This window comes from Musca domestica, unplaced genomic scaffold (assembly GCF_030504385.1).
Source record: "Musca domestica strain aabys unplaced genomic scaffold, Musca_domestica.polishedcontigs.V.1.1 24, whole genome shotgun sequence".
Classification (NCBI taxonomy): domain Eukaryota; kingdom Metazoa; phylum Arthropoda; class Insecta; order Diptera; family Muscidae; genus Musca; species Musca domestica.
In genome coordinates, this window is record NW_026712272.1 from 5,465,661 (window position 1) to 5,486,892 (window position 21,232).

Sequence of the window (21,232 nt, forward strand, 5' to 3'; positions counted from 1 at the left end):
AGCAGAATTGGTTCGAAAAGTAAAGGAGCGACTTGATCGAAGCCCGCGTCGCAATGGCCGAAAAATGGCTCGTGAGCTGAACATATCGCAATATTCCATTCGGCAAATATTGAAAGATGAGCTCGGGGTAAAGCCATTGAAATTCCAAAAAGTGCAAGAACTTACACCGCACCGGAAAGAAAATAGACCCAAAAGAGCTAAAGAGTAGCTTCGCTTGGCCGAAAGTGGTGAACTGTCGAATTTGGTTTTCTCCGATGAGAAAATATTCGATGTCCAGCAGTTTGTAAACCAACAAAATGATCGTGCTTACTTGCCAAAGAGGTCATCGTAAAATGTGCACCTTCGGTTGGCCACCAGAACTTAAGCGACGGCCATGGTGATGGTGTGGGCCGCCATAACAGCCGATTGTAGCTCTCTGCTCGTATTAATCGACCGTGGCATCAGAACAAATGCCGAATATTATCGCGAAAATATTCTGGAGGGTGTATTAAAGCCTTGGGCACCCAAATATTTTGGCCGCAGGCCTTGGACATTCCAACAGGAATCAGTACGCGCCACCCAAGAATGTGTACAAAATAATCTTCCTCTCTTCATTTCTAGAGCACAATGGCCACCGACTTTACTCCAACTTTGCAAATCTTAATATTAACATCTAGCGCTGATGTATTTATAACTCTTTGAAAATGTGATGTAAGAGTCCCATTGTCTTCAAATTACACAGATCACAATATTTTTATTAGCTTAAGGTCTGGTGTGAAGATAGGGTAAAAATTTTGAATAACCAAATCGATTATAAAATCCGAAATAAGCATCCGGTTCTCTTCATACTTTACACATCCTATTATTTCTACAAGATCTGCTGTAAAGATGGGAGGTAACGGCCAACTCCTTCTTGCACCTCCCCCACAAAGGTTCAAAATTTGGAATATCCATGAGGCTCATATAACGCGAAATTAACATCCGATTTCATTCAGGCTTGGCACATCTCATTATTTCTATCAACACAAGATCTGTCACCCACAAAGGGTCACAATTTTCAATACTTTTAGCTGTCATAACTTTGCGAAACAAGTCGGCGAGTCTTTACAACTTGCTATATCTAAAAATTTCTCTCAACTGGAAACTTGAGATAAATATGGAATTTATGATGTCGCAAAAAATTGGATATAAATGTTCGATGTTATTGTAAGTTTGCCCAGAACCAATATTTTTATCTGAATTATATGAAGTGTGAAAATTTAATATTTCGGTCGCCTGTATCTGGTATCTCACGCACATTTTAATATTTTCTAAAAATTATCACATATCTCATATAAAATGATGGAAGTAAAAAATATAGTTTAAACCTGGGACGTCGCAATATTTATATCATATTTATTTAGGTCCAATACGAAATGGACAATATTGGTCTATTCCTTCGGAACCCACTCCGTTGAGGGTTAACGATTTGAAGATGAAAACGATGCCCGTCTTATATATTTTATCGTCAATTTGTTTTTTACTTTATACGCACCTACAGATCCCTACACATTGTACAGAATTGCATTTTCGCTTTAATTTAATTCGTGGCTGGCAACACTGTCATTTTGCATATGAGTTGGCCACTTTCTATTTCCGGTTATCTTTTTATTTTTCGGCAGCAGAGAATGGTTGGCTTTTCAAATAATTTTACACATACTACTGGTCAGCTTCTAAGGTGACGGAGGCAATTTCATTTGTTGTGATTTCAGCTTATTTTCCTTTGGGCTTCACTCTTATTCAAATTTCAGTTATGCTACTCAAATTATCTGATATTTGAACAAACAAATTTGCAATTGGACGCCATTCTTGGATTGTCATTTAGAAAATCAATCGTTTGCGAAAACTTCGATCCAAATTGTATTGCTCCATTAATCCATTTATCGAAATTCATATAAATGCCAAAGATATATGTTTCAGGTCAGGCATTAGCATTAACATAAAAAACGTATCTACAATTTGTAAAATTTTTGAAACGCCTTCACTTTTGCGAAGCTAATATCAGTTATTCGGTATATGCATATGATTACAGTAAATGATATTCAATGTTTGCAAAACCTGTCATCTCAATTCACTGGCCCTCGGCTGTAACAAAAAATGTCTATTTGAACAGACACACGAATCCATGGATAAAGAAGTACGATCATACGCCAGCACCAACAATAACAACAACATAGCATGAACGCAATACAGAATAGAATTATAAATAAAATTCACTTCCACTGGCGCGTTTTGTGCAAATGTCGAATAATGAAATTGAAATGTAAATGAGCAATAACAACAACAGCAACAACAACAACTCACTTGACTCGCGCGCCAAACACAAGTGGGAGAACAAGAAGTCGACAACAACGGTAGTAACAGCAACCACACGAAAAGACAACAATGACAACAGCAGCAGCAGCAGCAATCAATGATAACCAAAATAAATACAATTGAACATGATTGGGGAGAGCAAAGCAAATAGTTTTGAGTATCCACTCTCTTATCCCCCCACACACGCACACACTCATTACAAAAACAAGAGCTGACAGCAAAAATATGACAGAATATTAATACAAAAGAAAAAAAAACGAAGCACGCAGAGAACTATTGTCAGAGTGTATGATGTGATGATGCTGAGATGATGATGGGCGGAAAGAGTGTATGTGCAAGATCAAGAGAGTGAGACAAATAGAATCAACTAAACATCAAAACATCAACGGATGTGGGAGATGTAAGAATGTACCGTTGCTGTCTCGTATCTCGCCGGACGCCAACATCCCAAACGCGCGCCTCCGTTCTTGTCTGTGAATGCAAAAATGTTAATGTTGACGTTGTTGTTGTTGTTGCGGCGTAATGAGTTTTGTTCGAAAATTTAAAACAGATGTTTAGTTGTTCTAAACGCCTTGATCAGTTTTTTAGCGAACGGCCGACCGACGCAACAATGCGTTGTTTCTCTCTAGTGGTCCATCGAATGATTGTCTTCCGCCGGGTCATACGGAAAATATAAATCGAATAAATGTAATCAATTGTGTGGAGTAACAAGTCATCATCATCTTCTAATGAAAATGATAAAATTAGTGGAAAGAGGATTGAAAAATAATGATTGAAAAAGAAATGCGTTAGAAGTTTTATCTGGAAATTGTATTCGTTGAGAAATTGAAAAAGTGAAATAAAATCTCATTAATACAGTTGTGATTGAAAGTGAGAGTGAAAAGTGTTAATGCTGATGCTGAACGTCATCTGAGAGAGATAATAACAAAAGTAATGTGCGTTAAAAAGATAAGATACTCTTCAAAAGAAAATCGTTGAAATAAGTTTGGTTAAAGAAACATATTTGTAGGATCTAGAATCCCATTGAGTTTGCAATACAAGAAAGCAGTTGCCAAAAAGATTATAGCTAAAAATCATCCATTGCAAACACAAAAATGGTAGAAGCTGTATCAGCTGTATCATGCTATTAATCAAAAATCCACTAACATAAAAATGAGTAAAATGAGAACAAGTTAAAAAGCAGTAAATTCGGCCGTGCCGAACTTTGAATACCCTCCACCATTTGGAACGAATTTGGAAATTTTCAAAAAATAAAATCCTTAAAAAATTCTGTTAAAATTTTAAAAATACCGAATATAGCCGTTATGTTGGTGTCTATACGACGTGGACCTACATAGGCATTGTTTGTCATAAGTCATTACCATATTTAAATTCGAAACTTGAAATAAACGGTGAATAATGTTGCTAAAATCATCTAAATATCGTACATAGGGAGGTACCGTTATATCGGAGCTGTGTGAAGACCTGAACCAGCATAGACAATTTTCTGTCATAGGCTATAGCATCCATTACGAACTTCAAATACGCGTCTCAAACAATTTCGGTAGGTATTGTACATAAACTCGTCAAAATACCGAATATAGGGAGGTACTGGTATATGGGGCCTATACGAAGACCTCTCCCTGCATAGACAATTTTCTATCACAGGGTATAGATCCCATTACGAACTCTAAATACATAATTTGAAACAATTCCGGTGAATAATGACGCTAAAATTATCAAAATACCGAATTTTGGGAAGTACCGTTATATAGGGGCTATACGAAGACGTGAACCTGCACAGACATTTTTCTGTCATAGGCTGTAGTATCCATTACGAATCTTAAATTCCAAATTTGAAACAATTCCGGTGAATAATGTCCCTAAAATCACCAAAATACCGAATTTTTGGAGGTACCGTTATATGGGGGCTATACGAAGACGTAGACCTGCGCGGACAATTTTCTGCCTTAGGCTGTAGTATCCATTTCGAACTTCAAATACCAAATTTGAAACAATTCCGGTGAATAATGTCACTAAAATAATCAAAATACCGAATAACGGGAAGTACCGTTATATGGGGGTATATGAAAACGTACATGGCTCATTTACGAACTTAAACTGCCTACTGGAAAAATAAACACGTGTGCAAAATTTTAGCCTTCTATCTCAATTCGTTCGAAAGGGAGCGTGATTACAACAGACAGACGGACAGACAGACAGACGGACATGGCTAAATCGACTTCGAATTTTACGCTGATCAAGAATATATATACTTTGATGGGTCTGACATGAGTATTTCGAGGAGTTACAAACGGAATGACAAAGTTAATATACCCTCCATAGTATGGTGGAGGGTATAAAATCAGAACTATGTTTTTTCACCTGGAATACTAAATTCTTTAAAGACATACATATTCTTGATCAAAATTTACTATTAGTCACCGAAGAAAAGAATACTCTATTTTCATTTCAAAAAATAATTGCATCCAGTTTAAAAAAAACGGAAAATATTTCCTAATGTTTTTCCAAGTACTTTTTCGAGTTGACGCAGGAATGTTACATAAAATTTCGTTTTAGGCGAACGATCTCGATAAAAGAAATATTCTACACAAAAATTCACTATAAATCTCAAAATAAATTATATTCTATATACAAGAGTTTTATGAAAATTACATACATAATGTATGTAACTAAATGTAAAAATTCTGTCTTTGCCTTTTTACTGTTAATTTAATACGTATCCAGTCCGTGTCGAAAATTCCCTTTATACTTCATTTTTTGGGGAATGTGTCAAAGCAAGAATTTTTCTAGATTAAATTTCAATGCAAGCCTCTGAACAAAGGAAATTTGTATATTTAATATTTACCATGAAAAAATAGCATATATTTTGTTAATAAAAAACCTTGTTTATTTCTGAAAAAATCAGGATTATTCCCTAGTTCGTTTCTTATAATTTCACTGTACAGAAACCAGTCTGGGTTGTGGAAAATGCCAAGTCGCCTCGATAGCACCTTTTATTTTAAAGGAAACCCCAAAGGAGTTCTGGGTTCTTTGACCAAATGTTGTTAAGGCTTTTTATAGTTTTGATCATATACAAAGGGACCCCTATAGTTTCAGATATGTTTATCAATATTGAGGATAGAGCTTTGAAATTTATAAGGATCTTTGATAAGGACCTATTTCTGGTTCCAGGGACTTTACTTTAAGTTATGTGCCTTTTATCGTTAGGTTACTTCCCAGAGATCTTTTAAACTCTTTCCACATAACATCTATAAATACAGAATATGTTGAATGCATTATCAAAATTATGGTTCCCTTTCCCTCTTTCTTTTCCAATATTCCCCCTTTTAAAAATAGTTTAAATATTTTAAATACTTAACAAAAAGGGGATTCTAAATCAATCAGTAAAATTAAATTATGGCCAATAGTCCCTTCATCATTGCCGTGAAAAATCTCTTCGAATAGCTCATATTAGACTCTGGTGTAAGTGAGTAGTGAGAGAGTGTACGCCGAGAGAGACTAGTCTCATTTTGTTGAGAAATTAACACTGAGATTGCTGATCTTTTCAGTTCGTTCATCTTAAAATAGCTGAATTTGTTTTGACATCAAAGCGTTGCGAGGAGAACCAGGAAAAGAAAATTTCCTTTAGAGAAACTGTATTTCGATTTTAAATGGCTGAATATCTGAAGAGCTCCCAAAAAAGCATGTTTTCCAATTTGGTCGCCAGCAGCCAAAAACATGCGTGAGTTTTTCAAATTGATCTCATAAAGCACGGAGAATTCATAACGTTCGCACGTCAATATTGGGAAAAATTACGGTAAAACATCGTCGGAAAAGTTGTTCACCAAAAAAAAAAAAAAAAAAAAAAAAAACATATATACCCCAAAGAGGTGGAAATTGTGGGCACATACACGTTGGTTGGGTAGATTGCCAAAAAATCAAAAAAAAAGTTAAACACAATTCATAACTACAAAAAATATTGAAAAACCTGTTTAAAAAAAAAATTAAATGTGTTAAATTGAAATAATATATAAAAGAAAATGTGCAAAAAATAATAATATAATATTAAAAACATTAAAAAATGGCTATATGACAAATATATAGAGCACTCCTCATCAACTAATTTAAAATAATAAAATATTGAGCACAAAATGTGATATATTAAAATTAATTATGAAATAATAAATTAATATGAACCCGTGAATAATAATCTTTGCCAAAGTAGTAAACGATTTTTTAATAAATAATAATAATAATATAAGAAAACAATTTAAAACTCTTCGATCAATATGAACTAATTCATTTATATAAAATAATAATAATAATAATAATAATAATAATAATAATAATAATAATAATAATAATAATAATAATAATAATAATAATAATAATAATAATAATAATAATAATAATAATAATAATAATAATAATAATAATAGTAATAATAATAATTTTACAAAATTGACAACCATTTTTGATCATTACATTATAATAAATAAAACAATATATTAAAATAAATTACATAGTTTAAAAAAATGAGTCCGTGAATAGTAATATTTGTCAACAAATTAAAAAAAAATCCTTGTAATAATAAAAGTGGTTAAAATAATTTATTTATATAAAATAATAACATTTTAAGAAAACAACGTACAACTTTTCGTTCAATATTAAATAATTCATTTATATAAAATAATAATAATAATAATAATAATAATAATAATAATAATAATAATAATAATAATAATAATAATAATAATAATAATAATAATAATAATAATAATAATAATAATAATAATAATAATAATAATAATAATAATAATAATAATAATAATAATAATAATAATAATAATAATAATAATAATAATAATAATAATAAGAAGAAGAAGAAGAAGAAAAACATAATTATAAACCACAAAATTGTCAACGATTTTTGAAAAAAAAAAACAAAACGGACAGGCGGATAGACGGTCTAAATCGATAAAATATATACTTTGTGGGGCCTAAATTGTATATTTCGAGGTGTTACAAACGGAATGACAAACTTAATATAGACTCCATACAATGGTGGAGGGTATAACAACATAAAACACTATGAAATAATTATTTTATATAAAATAATAATAATTATAAAAATAACAACGATACAAAATTGTCAACAAATAAATAATATAAAAATAAAAATATAAAAATTATAGCAAAAATAAAAATAGTTATAATAAAAAACAATTATCTTAGATTATCAAAATATTTTTATTGTAAAAATAGAAAAAAATTCGATTAACATGAAATACTTGAATGAAATGAAAACAATAAAATATATATGTGGCAAAATTAAAATTTAAAAATATTTATTAAAAAATTATACAAAATGACCAAAAATTGTTAATATGAAAAAATAATAAATCAAAATATTAATTTGTAACAAATTAAATATTGTTCTTATAAAAAGTGGAAAATCTCAAAAAATCTTAATGAAACAAATACAATAATATAATAAAATAAAACTAAATTTCAAAAATTCAAAAAAAAATAAAAAAAATAATTAAAATAATAATTAAAAACCTAATTTCCTAAACTATAATATATATTTGTTCGCCACTCAAAAGTTTGTAAATATCAATTGTGTTAAAATAAACATTTCACATTTCTTTTGTTGCTATTTGTTTGTATTGTTTTTTCCATTTCGTCGAAAGGAATTTGGTGGTAGTGCAAAAGCAGAAAATATATAAAATTAATAAAGTGCGAAAATTCGAGAGCTTATCAATAAAATTTTCAACTTCTGTGAAAAACGTTGTTCTTTGCTTTGCCAAAAGAAAACAAACAAAAACGTTCAGCAGCGGCAATGAAATGGAAAATATTCCAAATTTTAATATACACAAAATGGAAATAAATTATATTGTGTTTTTTTTTTTTTTTTTGGAAAAATAAGCAAAGTCTGACATGTGCAAGAAAAATGTAAAAATTTGAACACACGATGCAAACGGCTTTTATGGAAAAGTATAATTTTCTAAACGTGGCTTTTGTCAAGGAAAACGAAATTTTAAAGAGATTTTCAGTGAAGTAAATTCGTGTTTTTAGGGAACATTTTTAAAGGACTATCGGCGTTAGAATCTTGTATTTTTTTGGAGTAAGACATTTTTTTTAAATTTTTAAAACTATCGGAGCTAGAGTGTTTCCTATTTTTATACCCTCCACCATACTATGGAGGGTATATTAGCTTTGTCATTGCGTTTGTAACTCCTCGAAATACTCATGACAGGCCCAACAAAGTATATATATTCTTGATCAGCGTAAAATTCTAAATTGATTTAGCCATGTCCGTCTGTCTGTTGTAATCACGAACGAATTGAGATAGAAGACTAAAATTTTGCAAACGTGTTTATTTTTCCAGTAGGCAGGTTAAGTTCGTATATATATAGCCCCCATATATGAGTACCTCCCGATATTCGGTATTTTGATGATTTTAGCGACATTATTCACCGGAATTGTTTCAACTTTGGTATTTGAAGTTCGAAATGGATACTACAGCCTATGACAGAAAATTATCTGTGCAGGTCCACGTCTTCGTATAGCCCCCATACAACGGTACCTCCCGATATTCGGTATTTTGATGATTTTAGCGACATTATTCAACGGAATTGTTTCAAATTACGTATTTAGAGTTCGTAATGGAAACTAGAGTCTGTGACAGAAAATTGTATATGCAGGTACAGGTCTTCGTATAGGCCCCATATATCAGTACCTCCCTATATTCGGTAGGTACAATACCCACCGAAATTTTTTGAGATGTATTTGAAGTTCGTTCGTTCTGTTCGACAGAAAATTGTCTATGCTGGTCCAGGTCTTCGCACAGCTCCGATATAACCGTACCTCCCCATATACGATATTTTGATGATTTTAGCTGCATTATTCACCATTTATTTCAAGTTTCGAATTTCAATATGGCAATGGCTTATGAAAAACAAGGCCTATGTAGGTCCATGTCGTATAGACCCTAATATAACAGATATATTCGGTATTTTTAAAATTTTAACAGAATTTTTTAAGGATTTTATTTTTTGAAAATTTCCAAATTCGTTCCAAATGGGGGAGGGTATTCAAAGTTCAGCCCGGCCGAACTTACTGCTTTTTAACTTGTTTTTCATTTTATATATATTTAGGGCTTTAACAGCAGAAGTAGTGAAGTTTCAAGAAACTTTTATCAAAGCCTTATGTTTATTTTTTTTTAAGAATAATTTTTAATTTTTTAAATCTGCTAACGCGGATGTTTAAGCATATTTTTAAGTACTATCAGAATGTTGGATTATGGAAATTTTTTATATATTGAATTCGAAACTTGTTTTTTAAAGAATTTTCTAAGTAAAATCGGAGCTAGTATTTTTGGGATCATTTCTTGAAGGACTATCGGTATTAGAATCTTGGATTTTCTTGAGAATTTTTTTAAAGACTATCGGAGATAGAATTTTGAATTTTGTTTGGTATATTTTTTAGGGATTTTAACAGCTATAGAAATTATAGATTATTTCAGAATATTTTTGAAGGAATAGCAAAGGTAGAATATTAGAGTTTTTGAAGAATATTTTTTAACGACTTTAATTTATATTTACGTAGCTTCCTAAGAATATCGATACCATATATCAGCCATATATCTTTTGATACGGTCAAAACGTGCCTTATATAAAAAGGGTTTTAGACCCTATATCTCATTGGGCCAAATCTGTTTCATGACATTTGGAATCGATCTAGGGGTGTACGTCTACCTGGATGACGCGCACGATAACTCTCGTGAGGAGTATCCGATTTGGTCCAAACTTAGTACATCGTAATATTATTATCAAACATTTATTGAGTTCGGAGATTGGCAATATCACCTACCCACAAAAATCTACTTTAACTAAATTAATTTATCTTAATATACAACATTTATATCCAATTTTATGCGAAATCATAAATTTCGATAAATTACATATTCATATCAGAATATTTTCGCGTTTTATGATCTTCATGGATATTCAAAATGTTGACACTTTGTGGGGGAGGTACCAAAAGGAGTGCAACAATATATTCCATCTTCACACCAGACTTTGGGCTAACAAAAGTATTGTGATGTGTGTAATTTGAAGACAACAGTGTGCTTATTTCAGATTTTATGAACGTTTTGGTTATTCAAAATATTAGGTACCAGAAGGAATGGTCCGATCTCTACCATATTTTTAACAGACCTTGTGTTGATGGAAATATTGAGATGTGCCAAGTCTAAATGGAATCGGATTTAAATTTCTTGTTTTATGAGCTTCATGAATATTCAAAATTTTGACGCAAGGAGTGGAGTGAAGATGGAACATGTGAAGATGGAATATATCTGGAATGGAATATATCTTCATACCAGACCCAGAGTTAATTATTCCAAATTATTCCATATTTTGACCGCTTGTGGGGGAGCGGAGTGGAGTGGAGTGGACTGATATTATCCTGACTTAGCACTGAAGTAAATATTAGGATATGCAAAGTTGGATCAAAATCGGATTATCCTTTCTCTTTCTGTGCAGTAAATTATTTTCTTTGAAAATGTAAACATTTTGTGGGGGAGGTACCAGAAGGAGTGGGCCGATATTGTCCATCTCCGAACTCGGTCTAAGTAAAACTTCAACTTCAGTCAAAACTTCAACGCCTCAACCACCCCCCTCAAAAACACCGATTTGTTAACTCGTTTGGGTGTTAAAGTTTTACACTAGTATACATCGTATATTTATCTGCAGCATTGCCGAATACACTATATACCTAAAATGCACGGAATTCGAAGAATCTTAATCTGAGAATTTCCAAAAATGTGGGGGATCTTACCCCTTCATTTAGGTAACTTTGCGTATTCAGGAGAGTTAAAAAGCTATTCAAAAGGAAAAAAATGTTAAAAAATTAGAATTAATATGGTTTTCTATAACAAAAAATTCTCTTTTTTCACCAAAAATTTAAATAAAACTTTGTATTAAAATTTATGTTTTTTTCCTACGTTCTACCGGCAAAAATATTTCAAACAAACCAAAAAAGAATTAAAATTTAAACTGAAAGTGAATTAATTTCCCTCGTTTTCCCCGGCGCTTTGGCCCCTTGGCACTGTTAAAATAAAAGCCATCTACCCAACAACGTTCAGTGCTCTTTTGATGAAAACCAGAAGAAAAACGAAAAACCATTTTCCGCGCCAATGTGTGTGTGTGCTAAATTAAAAAGGCTGAAATAGGAATTTTCATTTTAATTTTTCTTGGTTTTTTTTTCGAAAAATGTTCTCTTAAAAATAGATTTTCGCTAACGGGAACGCGAATAGAACGAAAAAAAGTAAAAAACACAAACAGACACAGCAACAACATCAACAAAACTACGTCAAAATAAACGAATACCAAAAGCAACAACAAAAACGTGTAGAAAAAAATACGCGAAAATTTACGCCAGCCATACGAAGCGAATAAAGGAACCACGAAATGTTAGTGATTTGAATTGAAACGAGAGAAAAAAGTGGAATCCAAAAAAAAATGGTTTTTGGTGAAAATGTGAAAAGTCAACAAATAAAGGAAGTTTAAAGAGGAAAAAAGTGAATGCGAAAAAAATCGCCAAAAGACGACCTAAATTTTGCAAGAATTAAAATTAAATAAGAACAACAATAACAATTAAAGAGCCAAAAGAAGGAGAAACAAGAAACGCCTTAAGATGCAGTCATCAACGGCATCAGTGGCCTCCTCCTCTTCCTCCTCCGCAAAAACATCGAGCAGCAGTAAATCATCCGGCCTCCACAACAGCAACAGCACCAAGTTAATGCAACCCAGCAAACCAGGTGTTGGGAAAACAAAAACAACACCCCATGTCACCAATGTGCCCATCATGCTCAACAATGGATCCACAATAACGGGTGGTGGCGGCATTGGAGGTGGAAGAGATCTACAAACTTCTCTGGAAATTGAGGAAATTTCCAAGAAAATTTCCGAACATGCCGATGCCTTGTATCGCACCTGGAAAAGCCATGGCATTGCCCCCACCGAAATCTTGGATATTTATACAGCTGAGGCTGCAGCGGCCACCGGCTCCATAACAGAGGATGTCAAGAGCACCGAGGGTCTACACAAATTGGTCAACTCTTTTGTCATCAAAGACAAGGAGCAGAGGGGAGTTAAGAGCCCGGCTGGCAAGGTGATGGGCAGCAGTCCATTGGCTGGAGGGGTAGGGAAGACAACATCTTCCACAAATAAGGGGGAGGGAAAATTAAGTAGCACACAAACGAAACGGCAACGTTCCCCCTCACCCTCTGCCAAGCAAAACATAAATAATAGTTCCTCCTCCACCTCCCCTTCCCTTACCACCTCCAAGGCGGCCAGCACAAATAGTTTGGATAAATCTGCCGACAGTTTAAATTTAAAAAAATCAACAGCTGTCACCACACCCCAAAGCGGCAGCACCTCCAACTCCACAACAAAACTAAATTCCACCCCCTCCTCCTCTACCACTCCCTCCAAATTGGCTACATCTGGATTTCTGTTGAACAACAAAGTTAGCAGCCGTTTGGCTGATTTGGAAGCAGAATTAGAACTAACCAAACCCAGTACTGCCACGACAACAAAACTGAAATCACCCTCTAAAGCTGGAGCAGAATCATCTGCCTCCAAACTTAGCAGTCCCTCCAAGACCTTGGATCTAAATTTCGATATTAGTTTGGATTTGAATTTGGATATACCAGCCTTGACATTGCAGCAAAGTGAGAATTTACAAAAAATCAAGGAACTATTACAGCAGGAGACGGCCACGACAGGAGGTTTGAAAGGTCACACTAAAATTCCCTCGGTTATCATTGAAAAATCCAATTCCGCCGGGTCGGTGGCCAGCAAGCAAGTTAAGGTGAAAAAATCCCCCAGTTTGGATAGTAATAATAAGAAAATTCCAGACTCCAGTTCCACGTTGGGCGCCACCCTACTCAAAGAAGATCTGCCAAAGGAAATCAACACAAAAATCCAAAAGAAATCGTCTAGCAATGGGGGTAGTGGTGGTGTTGAGGCCCTTGCCGGCAAAAAAGTTTCCTCAACGAAAACCAAAGTTACACGCCAACATCCGGTCGAGGAGGTTGTCAATCAGCTACTAAATACCTTAGAACCATTTGATAAAACTCTCGCAGAATCTTCGCCACTGCTTACATCTGTGGCCGATAAATCGATTAGAAAATCCGATAAGAATAAAGATACAGGCAATAGTAATACGACGGTGAATAAAAAACGAACCTCCTCCTCCTCTTCCCCCACAACAACAACACCAAATCCCTCATCGCCTCTCAGCAATGGTGTGCTCGAGAGCCAATTATCGAATACCAGTGCCACGATCATTACAGAACCTCTGATATCGACAGATCTAAGGCAAAAAACAGCTGAACCACAAAAAACTCAAACGGAATTGAAGGCAAGCGAATCATTAGACGCCAATGCCAATAGCACAAATGCCAATACCGTTATAAAATTAGAAAAAAGTGTCGGCAAATCAACGAAATCCACAACAAAATCTTCCAAAACCAAGGATTCCACAGTCACATCCACAGCAGCAGCAGCACATAAATCAGCCAAATCTGTCAGCGAAGAATCCCGGGACAACTTAGATACCGTAGACTCCACAAAATCCACAACACCTCCAGCCAGTAGCAGTAGCAGCACCATGAATGGCAGCAGCATCTTAACACCCACAAAACTTAAATCGACACGGCCCTTGACCAATGGCCAGGAAAAAGCCGGTAAGTCACCACCAAGTCATTGAGAATTATTTCTTTATGTTTTTGATCGTCACTTCTTTTCCAGTTCGCAGTCCCTTCCTGACTCGTGGTTCCGTTGCCGAACGTGTTCTCATGTTTGAAAAATGTCCCGATGTGCGTAATTCATTTTTGAACATCAAACGACCCGATCCCGCCGATGCTCCCCCGAAATCGCTGCTCAAGGTAAGTCAAAGGAATTTTCCTGTTCTCAAAGGGAGGTGATTTTATAGAATTTTCATTGAGGAAAAAATCCATAGATTGTGTGTTATCTAACCGCTATCTACTTTTTTCGCATTGAACGATCGTTTTTTTTTTTCTCTTTTCGTTTGGGGTATTTTTTTGCTTGCTTTGCCTTCGCGTCTTCTTCTTTTTCCTGTTCTTGCCGCAAGCATGTGTATTTGAAATTTGTTGTAAATATACGTAAAATGGATGGGAGAGAGAGAGGGAGGGAAGGGATCGTTGAAGAGAGTGAGAAGAGATAAATTAGTATCAGGGTTTCCGTTGTAGGTTTTTATTTGGCTTCAAAAATGGTCGAAAATCTGCCGGGTATTCCCAATTCTTGGAGTGTACTCCTAACCTGAGGCCCAGAAAAAACCTAGTAAATGAAAACTTAACAAGCAGAATGTGACAGGGCGTATTTGGGTAATAGGTCCGTACTAAGTATTTCATTATAGTGGGGAGTTGAATATTTTTGTATGCCCCGCCGAATATTAAGGTAGACCTGTAAAATAGAATCGCATTTCTTGCTCATAAACGGCAACGTCGTCAGACTTACAGATATTCAGACTCTGCTATACCTTTATAATTTGAAATGCACAAGGCGAACAAATGAAGCGAAGCGCTGACTGTGTATTGACCTTTAACCTTCAATCTTGTTGGACTTGTCCATATAGACCAACGATTTTATATAAATCCACAAGAAAGAGTCAAGAGATGTCCAATTACAACTGGTGTGGCTATTTCCAAATGCATCCTTCAGTAGGTTCAATGTTTCACAAGCTATTTGGGACTGTTTTCTTGAAATCACATATCAACCAGGTCTCAATCTACCAATTGAAGTAAACATGTAGAGTATCTTAACTCGGTGTAGTTCGACTTTGATAGTTAAATCTCTTCCCCGAAAATCTACGGGGGAAAATGGACCGAAAATGTCACAAAAAAATGCTTATTAACCACATCCCACTTTCGTACTCCAGTAGGTTTTTATTCATTCAAATTATTCTATTTTCAATTTGAATTAATAGAATAAGTCGAATTAGATTAGGAGAGATTAAAAAAAAGGTTCGAGTCTGAGTAGCCACAAGTCCTTGCCGACATACACATAAGCCTGAAGTTCGGCCTGTTGTGCGCATTATTGGTAATTGGTGTGTGGAGAAAGGATGTATATTCCTACTGAAAACATATTGTTGTGGTTGGTTCTCCAGACATGTCCGAGATGTGGGAGTGTATCTCTTATTAAGAACTGTCTCTTAAAATTTGTGAACGCTGCGCAGTGACAAAAAAATTAGTATTTAAAGAGAAAACTGACATTAAAAGAGAAAACTGGTATTTAAAGAGAAAAAAAGTTAAGTTACAGCATTCAGAAAGTTCCTCCATTTTTCTAGCCAGTATCTCTTGAAGTTCCTAGCCCCTTTATATATCGTTTTCCTTCTGTCGCTTTTACACTTGGATTCTGCAGTGGTTGATAACCGCCCCTTTAAGTTTTAAGGATTTAATTCTTGTTCTTCCCCAAATATTTTAACTTTAGTAATGGCCTCGTCTATTCTAAATCTTTCATCTTTGATAGTATTTTCTGCTATTTTCGCAGCGAACTCATTACACTCTGTTTCAGCTACTCCATGGGCCTCCTCCGAATAAGACTTAACGGTGTGGTTTGAATCAGTACTTACTTACTTATGCCAGCCAAATATGCGCTTTATGTATTTCCACCATTAGTCTTCCACATTAAAGCCTTGTTCACGTGCAGTAGCTGTGAGGCCTTAAATTACATATTTAGCACCAGTTGTTGCTGAGACATCATTTGTCCATCTTGTGTTGTAGAGAGTAGTTCAACACGGTTCTTGACTTTACTATATTAGCTGTTATTGTCGTGATGTCGAATATACTGTCCGTTAGGATATGTACAGTTGTTGATCTTGTGTTAGTACTAAACCAGTTCAGAGTTTCTGTGATTGCTTGGATTTCCGTTTTGAGAACCATAGAAGAGAGATTTCAGTCGCCTGGTCCTCGATTAAGTGGCCTAGCATTATTCTCTCTTCTATGTTGGATTAGGTTAAAGGATGCGCGGTTGCTTATAACAACCGCTCCCCCGGAGATCTGCTGGTCCATTGTATTCATCCTAATTTAGAATATTAGTAATGAAGTGAGGAATACCCACAAAGAGATCGTATCGATTTTAGTCATTTTAGTCTTCTGGCTAACTAAGAAATAGCTACTGGGTCGGTATCGGAGAATGAAGACACGTCATGCAGAATTTGCTTATCCATGAGCCTCTGTCTTACACCAAAAAGATTTGGGCAGTACTTGGAGAAATGATATAAGGGTGGCTTCAGCGAGCTTTCAATCTTTGGATCAATTGACTCGGAACTACGTCTTACCAATGTATTGCCAGATATGTTGCAATGGCCAGAAACCCAACAAAGCTCCCCTGACTTTGAACCGTCTGTAAAACAGCAGAGTTGAACTGGATTAAGTGCTCCGTGAAATGACGTAGTTTTTTGAGGTTTAGTCCTCCCAGAAGTCGATAAGTCGATGGTACTGAACTTCTAAATTGGATGAACGAATGAAGCTGATATTTTGAAATTTTGTATTGAGGTCCCTGTTGGTGATAGCTTTGTGATAAGGAAGTGATTTCGGAAATGCGTACTAGAAGTGCACGAAAAGTACTAAATAGTACAATATTTGCTACAGTTTGGTATTGGGTGATGAGATAATGCTTTAAATCTGAAATTTGGAAATGTATTTGGTATCAGGTAAACCGCGAGTTTACGTCTAGCCCGTATATATGGATGTGGTTTCGGAAATGTGTATTACAATTGTATCAGAAGTTATGAATAGTAGTTTAAAAGTGACGGGATAGTGATAAAATTCTAAAAATTTGGTATTAAGATAACTTAACTTAAGATATTGGTTGAATGGATGTTAATTTCTAGGATTGACATATGGTGACGTTGAAATAGTTTTGGACAAAAAAATTGGATACGGGTCCATTGTGCAATGGTCTTACTAATATCATACTCCTGGGTAAACTTCAAAAATGAAAGATTTTGAAGAATTTTTGCTATAAAAGATTATTAACGAATCTAAAATGTTCAGGTGGACTTTTTGTTTTCATGAAGTAGCGGACACTTGCTAGTCAGAAGTATATGTCTGGTTTTGAAATAAAAAATTGAAACCGCCATTCCAAGAAACAATTTTCCTCAAACTATTGGTAAAGAATCTATCAATGAGTAATGGCAACACTGCCACTCAAAGAAGAATAGAATTGAAAAGATTTTTGTTCTTAGCCAAGAAAACAACAAGTTGTTGCAAGAGAACGGTATTATGGCCGAAAAGAACAAATAAATACAGATAACAAATGGCGAAAAAAAAAAACGCCGAGAAAATTCACCACACAATGTTTTCAATTGTGTGTAGCGCAAATGTACAATACACTCGAAGAAAAAAATGATTATTGTTGAGGTAAATTAAAAAAATGGGCATTTTTATAAATAATTAGAATTTTGTTATAGCCCGTAATATATTACGGAAATCCGAACTATAAACATAAGAAGGACACCATGAGAAAAGCAGAAACATGCTAAATTTAGTCCGCATACACAAAGAGATTGTCCTTGGGATTTATTAATTGTCATGGCAAACCCCAGGCGAAAAGGAATCTGTAATCTTTTAAAGTTGAACGGCATTGCTTAGTTTATATAGGTACCATATCCAAATCTGAACCGATTTCAATATAATTTGACAAATTTATTTAAAGAATAATTTTCGTCTCACATTCCATATTTCATTGAAATTGGAGATATATAGCGTGTTTGGTGCATCAAATACAGGATGGGAAAAAATCTGCAACAAAGTCAAGCGCCATAATTTTTATATTTTTTTAAATTTTATTGAATGAAAGCAAAAAATGTCGGAAATAGCATCAAATTTTAAAATAAGTTTAGATTTGTTAGAATTGGTCATCTTTGGCACGAATTTTCAAACGGCCAATGAAACCGTAACACACTGCCCGAATGCTGCTCTGCGGTATTTTGGCCCATTCCCAACGAAGCGCTTGCGTGAGGTGATCGACACTTTGGTATTTTTTAGTGTCAACCTTGCTTTCCAAAATATTCCAGACACAATAGTCTAACGGTGGTCATTGTGCGCTAGAAATGAAGCGAAGAACCTCATTTGTTGACCATTCTTGGGTGGCGCGTGCTGAGTGCGATGGTGCTAAATCCTGTTGAAATGCCCAAGGTCTGCGGCCAAAATGTTTGCGTGACCAAGGTTTTAATACACCCTTCAGCATATTTTCGCGATAATATTCGACCCACGGTCGTCTAAATGAGCTCAGAGCGACCATCGGCTGTTATGGCGACCCACACCATCATCATGGCCGGCGCTTGAGTTCTGGTGGCCAACCCGAGGTGCACATTATCAGCTGACCCCTTTAGCAAGTAAACACGATCATTTTGCTTTCTTTTTAAACAAACAAACTACTGAACAAGGAATGTTTTCTCATCGCAGAAAACTAAATTCGGCAGTTCACCACTTTCGGCCAAGCGAAGCAACTCTTTAGCTCTTTTGAGTCTATTTTCTTTCGGTTGTGGTGTAAGTTCTTGCTATTTTTGGAATTTCAATGGCTTTACCTCGAGCTCATTTTTCAATATTTGCCGAATGGAATATTGCGATATGTTCAGCTCACAAGCCATTTTTCGGTCACTGCGACGCGGGTTTCGATCAAGTCGCTTCTTTACTCTTCGAACCATTTCTGCTGATGTTGCTGTTTTCTTTCGTCCACTTTCTTGACGTCGGGCTACGCTGCCAGTATCACGGTAACGAGCGATGGTACGAGACCCAAAAGATTTATTCACATATAAATGCTGGAGAGCATACAAAATGGAGCTACCTCAGATTCTGATCTCAAGTTTCTAGTGAAATTTCCAAAATTTATATGGCCTATGTTACTTTCAGACGTTTCTGTAGTATTTTTGGATCTTGAATAGATATAGATATGAAAGCTGGTTAAACATTGGTTAAACATCCAAACATTGTCAGAAAATTAATTTCAGCCAATTTGAGATAGACCATTAAAAATCAGTTGAATTTTGCAGCACTAAAACTAAAAGTCGGAAAATTAAAAATATCAATGAAGGACATGGATGTGACACCAGTGTCTAGATCATACTACACCCATTGCGATCAAAACAATAGCGAATATTGTCCATAAAGTATAACCCGTACACACACAGATCATGACTCGTAAGGTAAGGCCCCTTTCTTTCTGCACGAAACCTCATTAGAGATACCTGTGGTCTTACACAAATGTCTCCTGCAGACCACAACCCTTTCTTAAGGTCATAATATTTCTTAAATGTTTATTGTATCCCATGTTCTAAATATTTAAATTTTCCATTTGCAACCGACATTTTTCTTTGAGTGTAACGTTTGGCTTTTATGAGGGATGTTGATTGATTTTTTCTAAAGGTCTGTTTAAAATAATTCAAGAGGGCAGACCACAACAAAATTACACCAAAGGGATGAATCGCTGCATTATAAACAAAAAAAAACACAACAAAAATTGTTGTTGTTATTGTGGGTTTTTTGTTTACAACATAAAAAATAACAACAAATTACATTATTGCCACGAATTTATAAATGAGGCACAGGCTTTTGCGGGGTGTAATGGATTGCAAAAGATTTATGCTTGCAAAATAATTTATTCAACAACAAATATCTCTTTAAATGGTTTCTTGGCAAAAAAAGTGAGCAAAATGTTTTCAAAATTTTGTTGTTGTTGTAATTAATTCTAAAAACACTACACAATTTTTTGTTGACTGGGTACCGCTTAAAGCGAAATTGTGCATCACGATGTCATTTAATTAATTCCTATGTCAAATTGCACAGCTTAGCTGAGTATGTGTGTTGGACGTGCTCTTCGCAGATCTATCGTCAGCTGTATTAGTCAGTTTTTACTCGCTTGTACATCAACAAAAATTACCCTCATTCCATGGTGAATGAGTGACTAGCTAGCTCGTTCTGGATAGGAAGATAGCTTGGGTTGAGAGAAATGGATATGACCTAATCACAAGGCAACTTGGCCACATCATTGCCGTTTTTAGGTCATGACTGCATTCGGAAGCAATGTGGGGCTTTGTTTTTGTTTTTCTCTGCCACAGCAGAGAAGTGGTCATCATCATCATCATCACTTCGAGGTTGTTATTAAAGTAAGGTCTGCCCTGGCACGATTCAATGGTTTCAACTTTGATGTGTGTGATTTTTGAGTGAAAATTAATTAACATTGAATTAATAAAAAAATTAAAATCAATTTAATTAGGGTTTCCCGATGAAAAAAATACGGATTGCGCCCAAATGATCACTTGCACCTTAAAACTTAATTAAAGGAAAAATAAATATTGGCGAATTTGACGGGTGGCGAGATGAACTGATGGGTTTTGGGAAACCAAATTGAATTTGATAGACTAACTAAATCGGGTAGGTCTTAACAGACGAGTTTAAGCCCACTGGGTCCTTATAGGCAAGTTGAAGCTCTGGGAGCCTTTATAGACGAGCTGAAGCCCAGGGAGTCTTAATAGCGAGGCAGCCAGTCTTTATAGACGAGCTGCGGGCCTGGGGCTCCGACAGCTGTTAAAATTATTCCAGTAACAGCTCATTATATTTTTTACAAGAGTACAAAAGCATTCTAGTGAGAATTTTTCAGAAAAAAACTATTCGTTATGGAATTCAATCGTGATAGTGTGATTTCTTTATATTCGGCTGGAAAACCACAAGAGGCTATCGTTAGAGCACTCCAGTATTTTAATGTGAATAAGTCTTTTGGGTCTCGTACCATCGCTCGTTACCGTGATACTTGTAGCGTAGCCCGACGTCAAGAAAGTGCACGGAAGAAAACAGCAACATCAGCAGAAATGGATCGAA

General features: G+C 35.0%; 1 protein-coding gene across 4 annotated transcripts in view; it reads left to right on the plus strand.

Annotated features, from left to right (window-relative positions):
* Nucleotides 1–2,826: 2,826 nt before the first annotated feature.
* Nucleotides 2,827–21,232, plus strand: part of LOC101898490 (mucin-2) — a 36,112-nt gene continuing 17,706 nt past the window's right edge. Inside the window, exons 1-3 of one of the 4 annotated variants that reach the window (XM_005182927.4) lie at nucleotides 2,827–3,269; nucleotides 11,613–14,074; nucleotides 14,139–14,275. In XM_005182927.4, the coding sequence (XP_005182984.1) occupies nucleotides 12,019–14,074; nucleotides 14,139–14,275 (2,193 nt within the window). In that variant the 5' untranslated portion in view covers nucleotides 2,827–3,269; nucleotides 11,613–12,018. Of the gene's footprint in view, nucleotides 3,270–5,768; nucleotides 6,134–11,612; nucleotides 14,075–14,138; nucleotides 14,276–21,232 lie in introns of those variants that run through there. The other 3 variants (XM_005182928.4, XM_005182930.4, XM_005182929.4) reach the window with 3 other exon arrangements.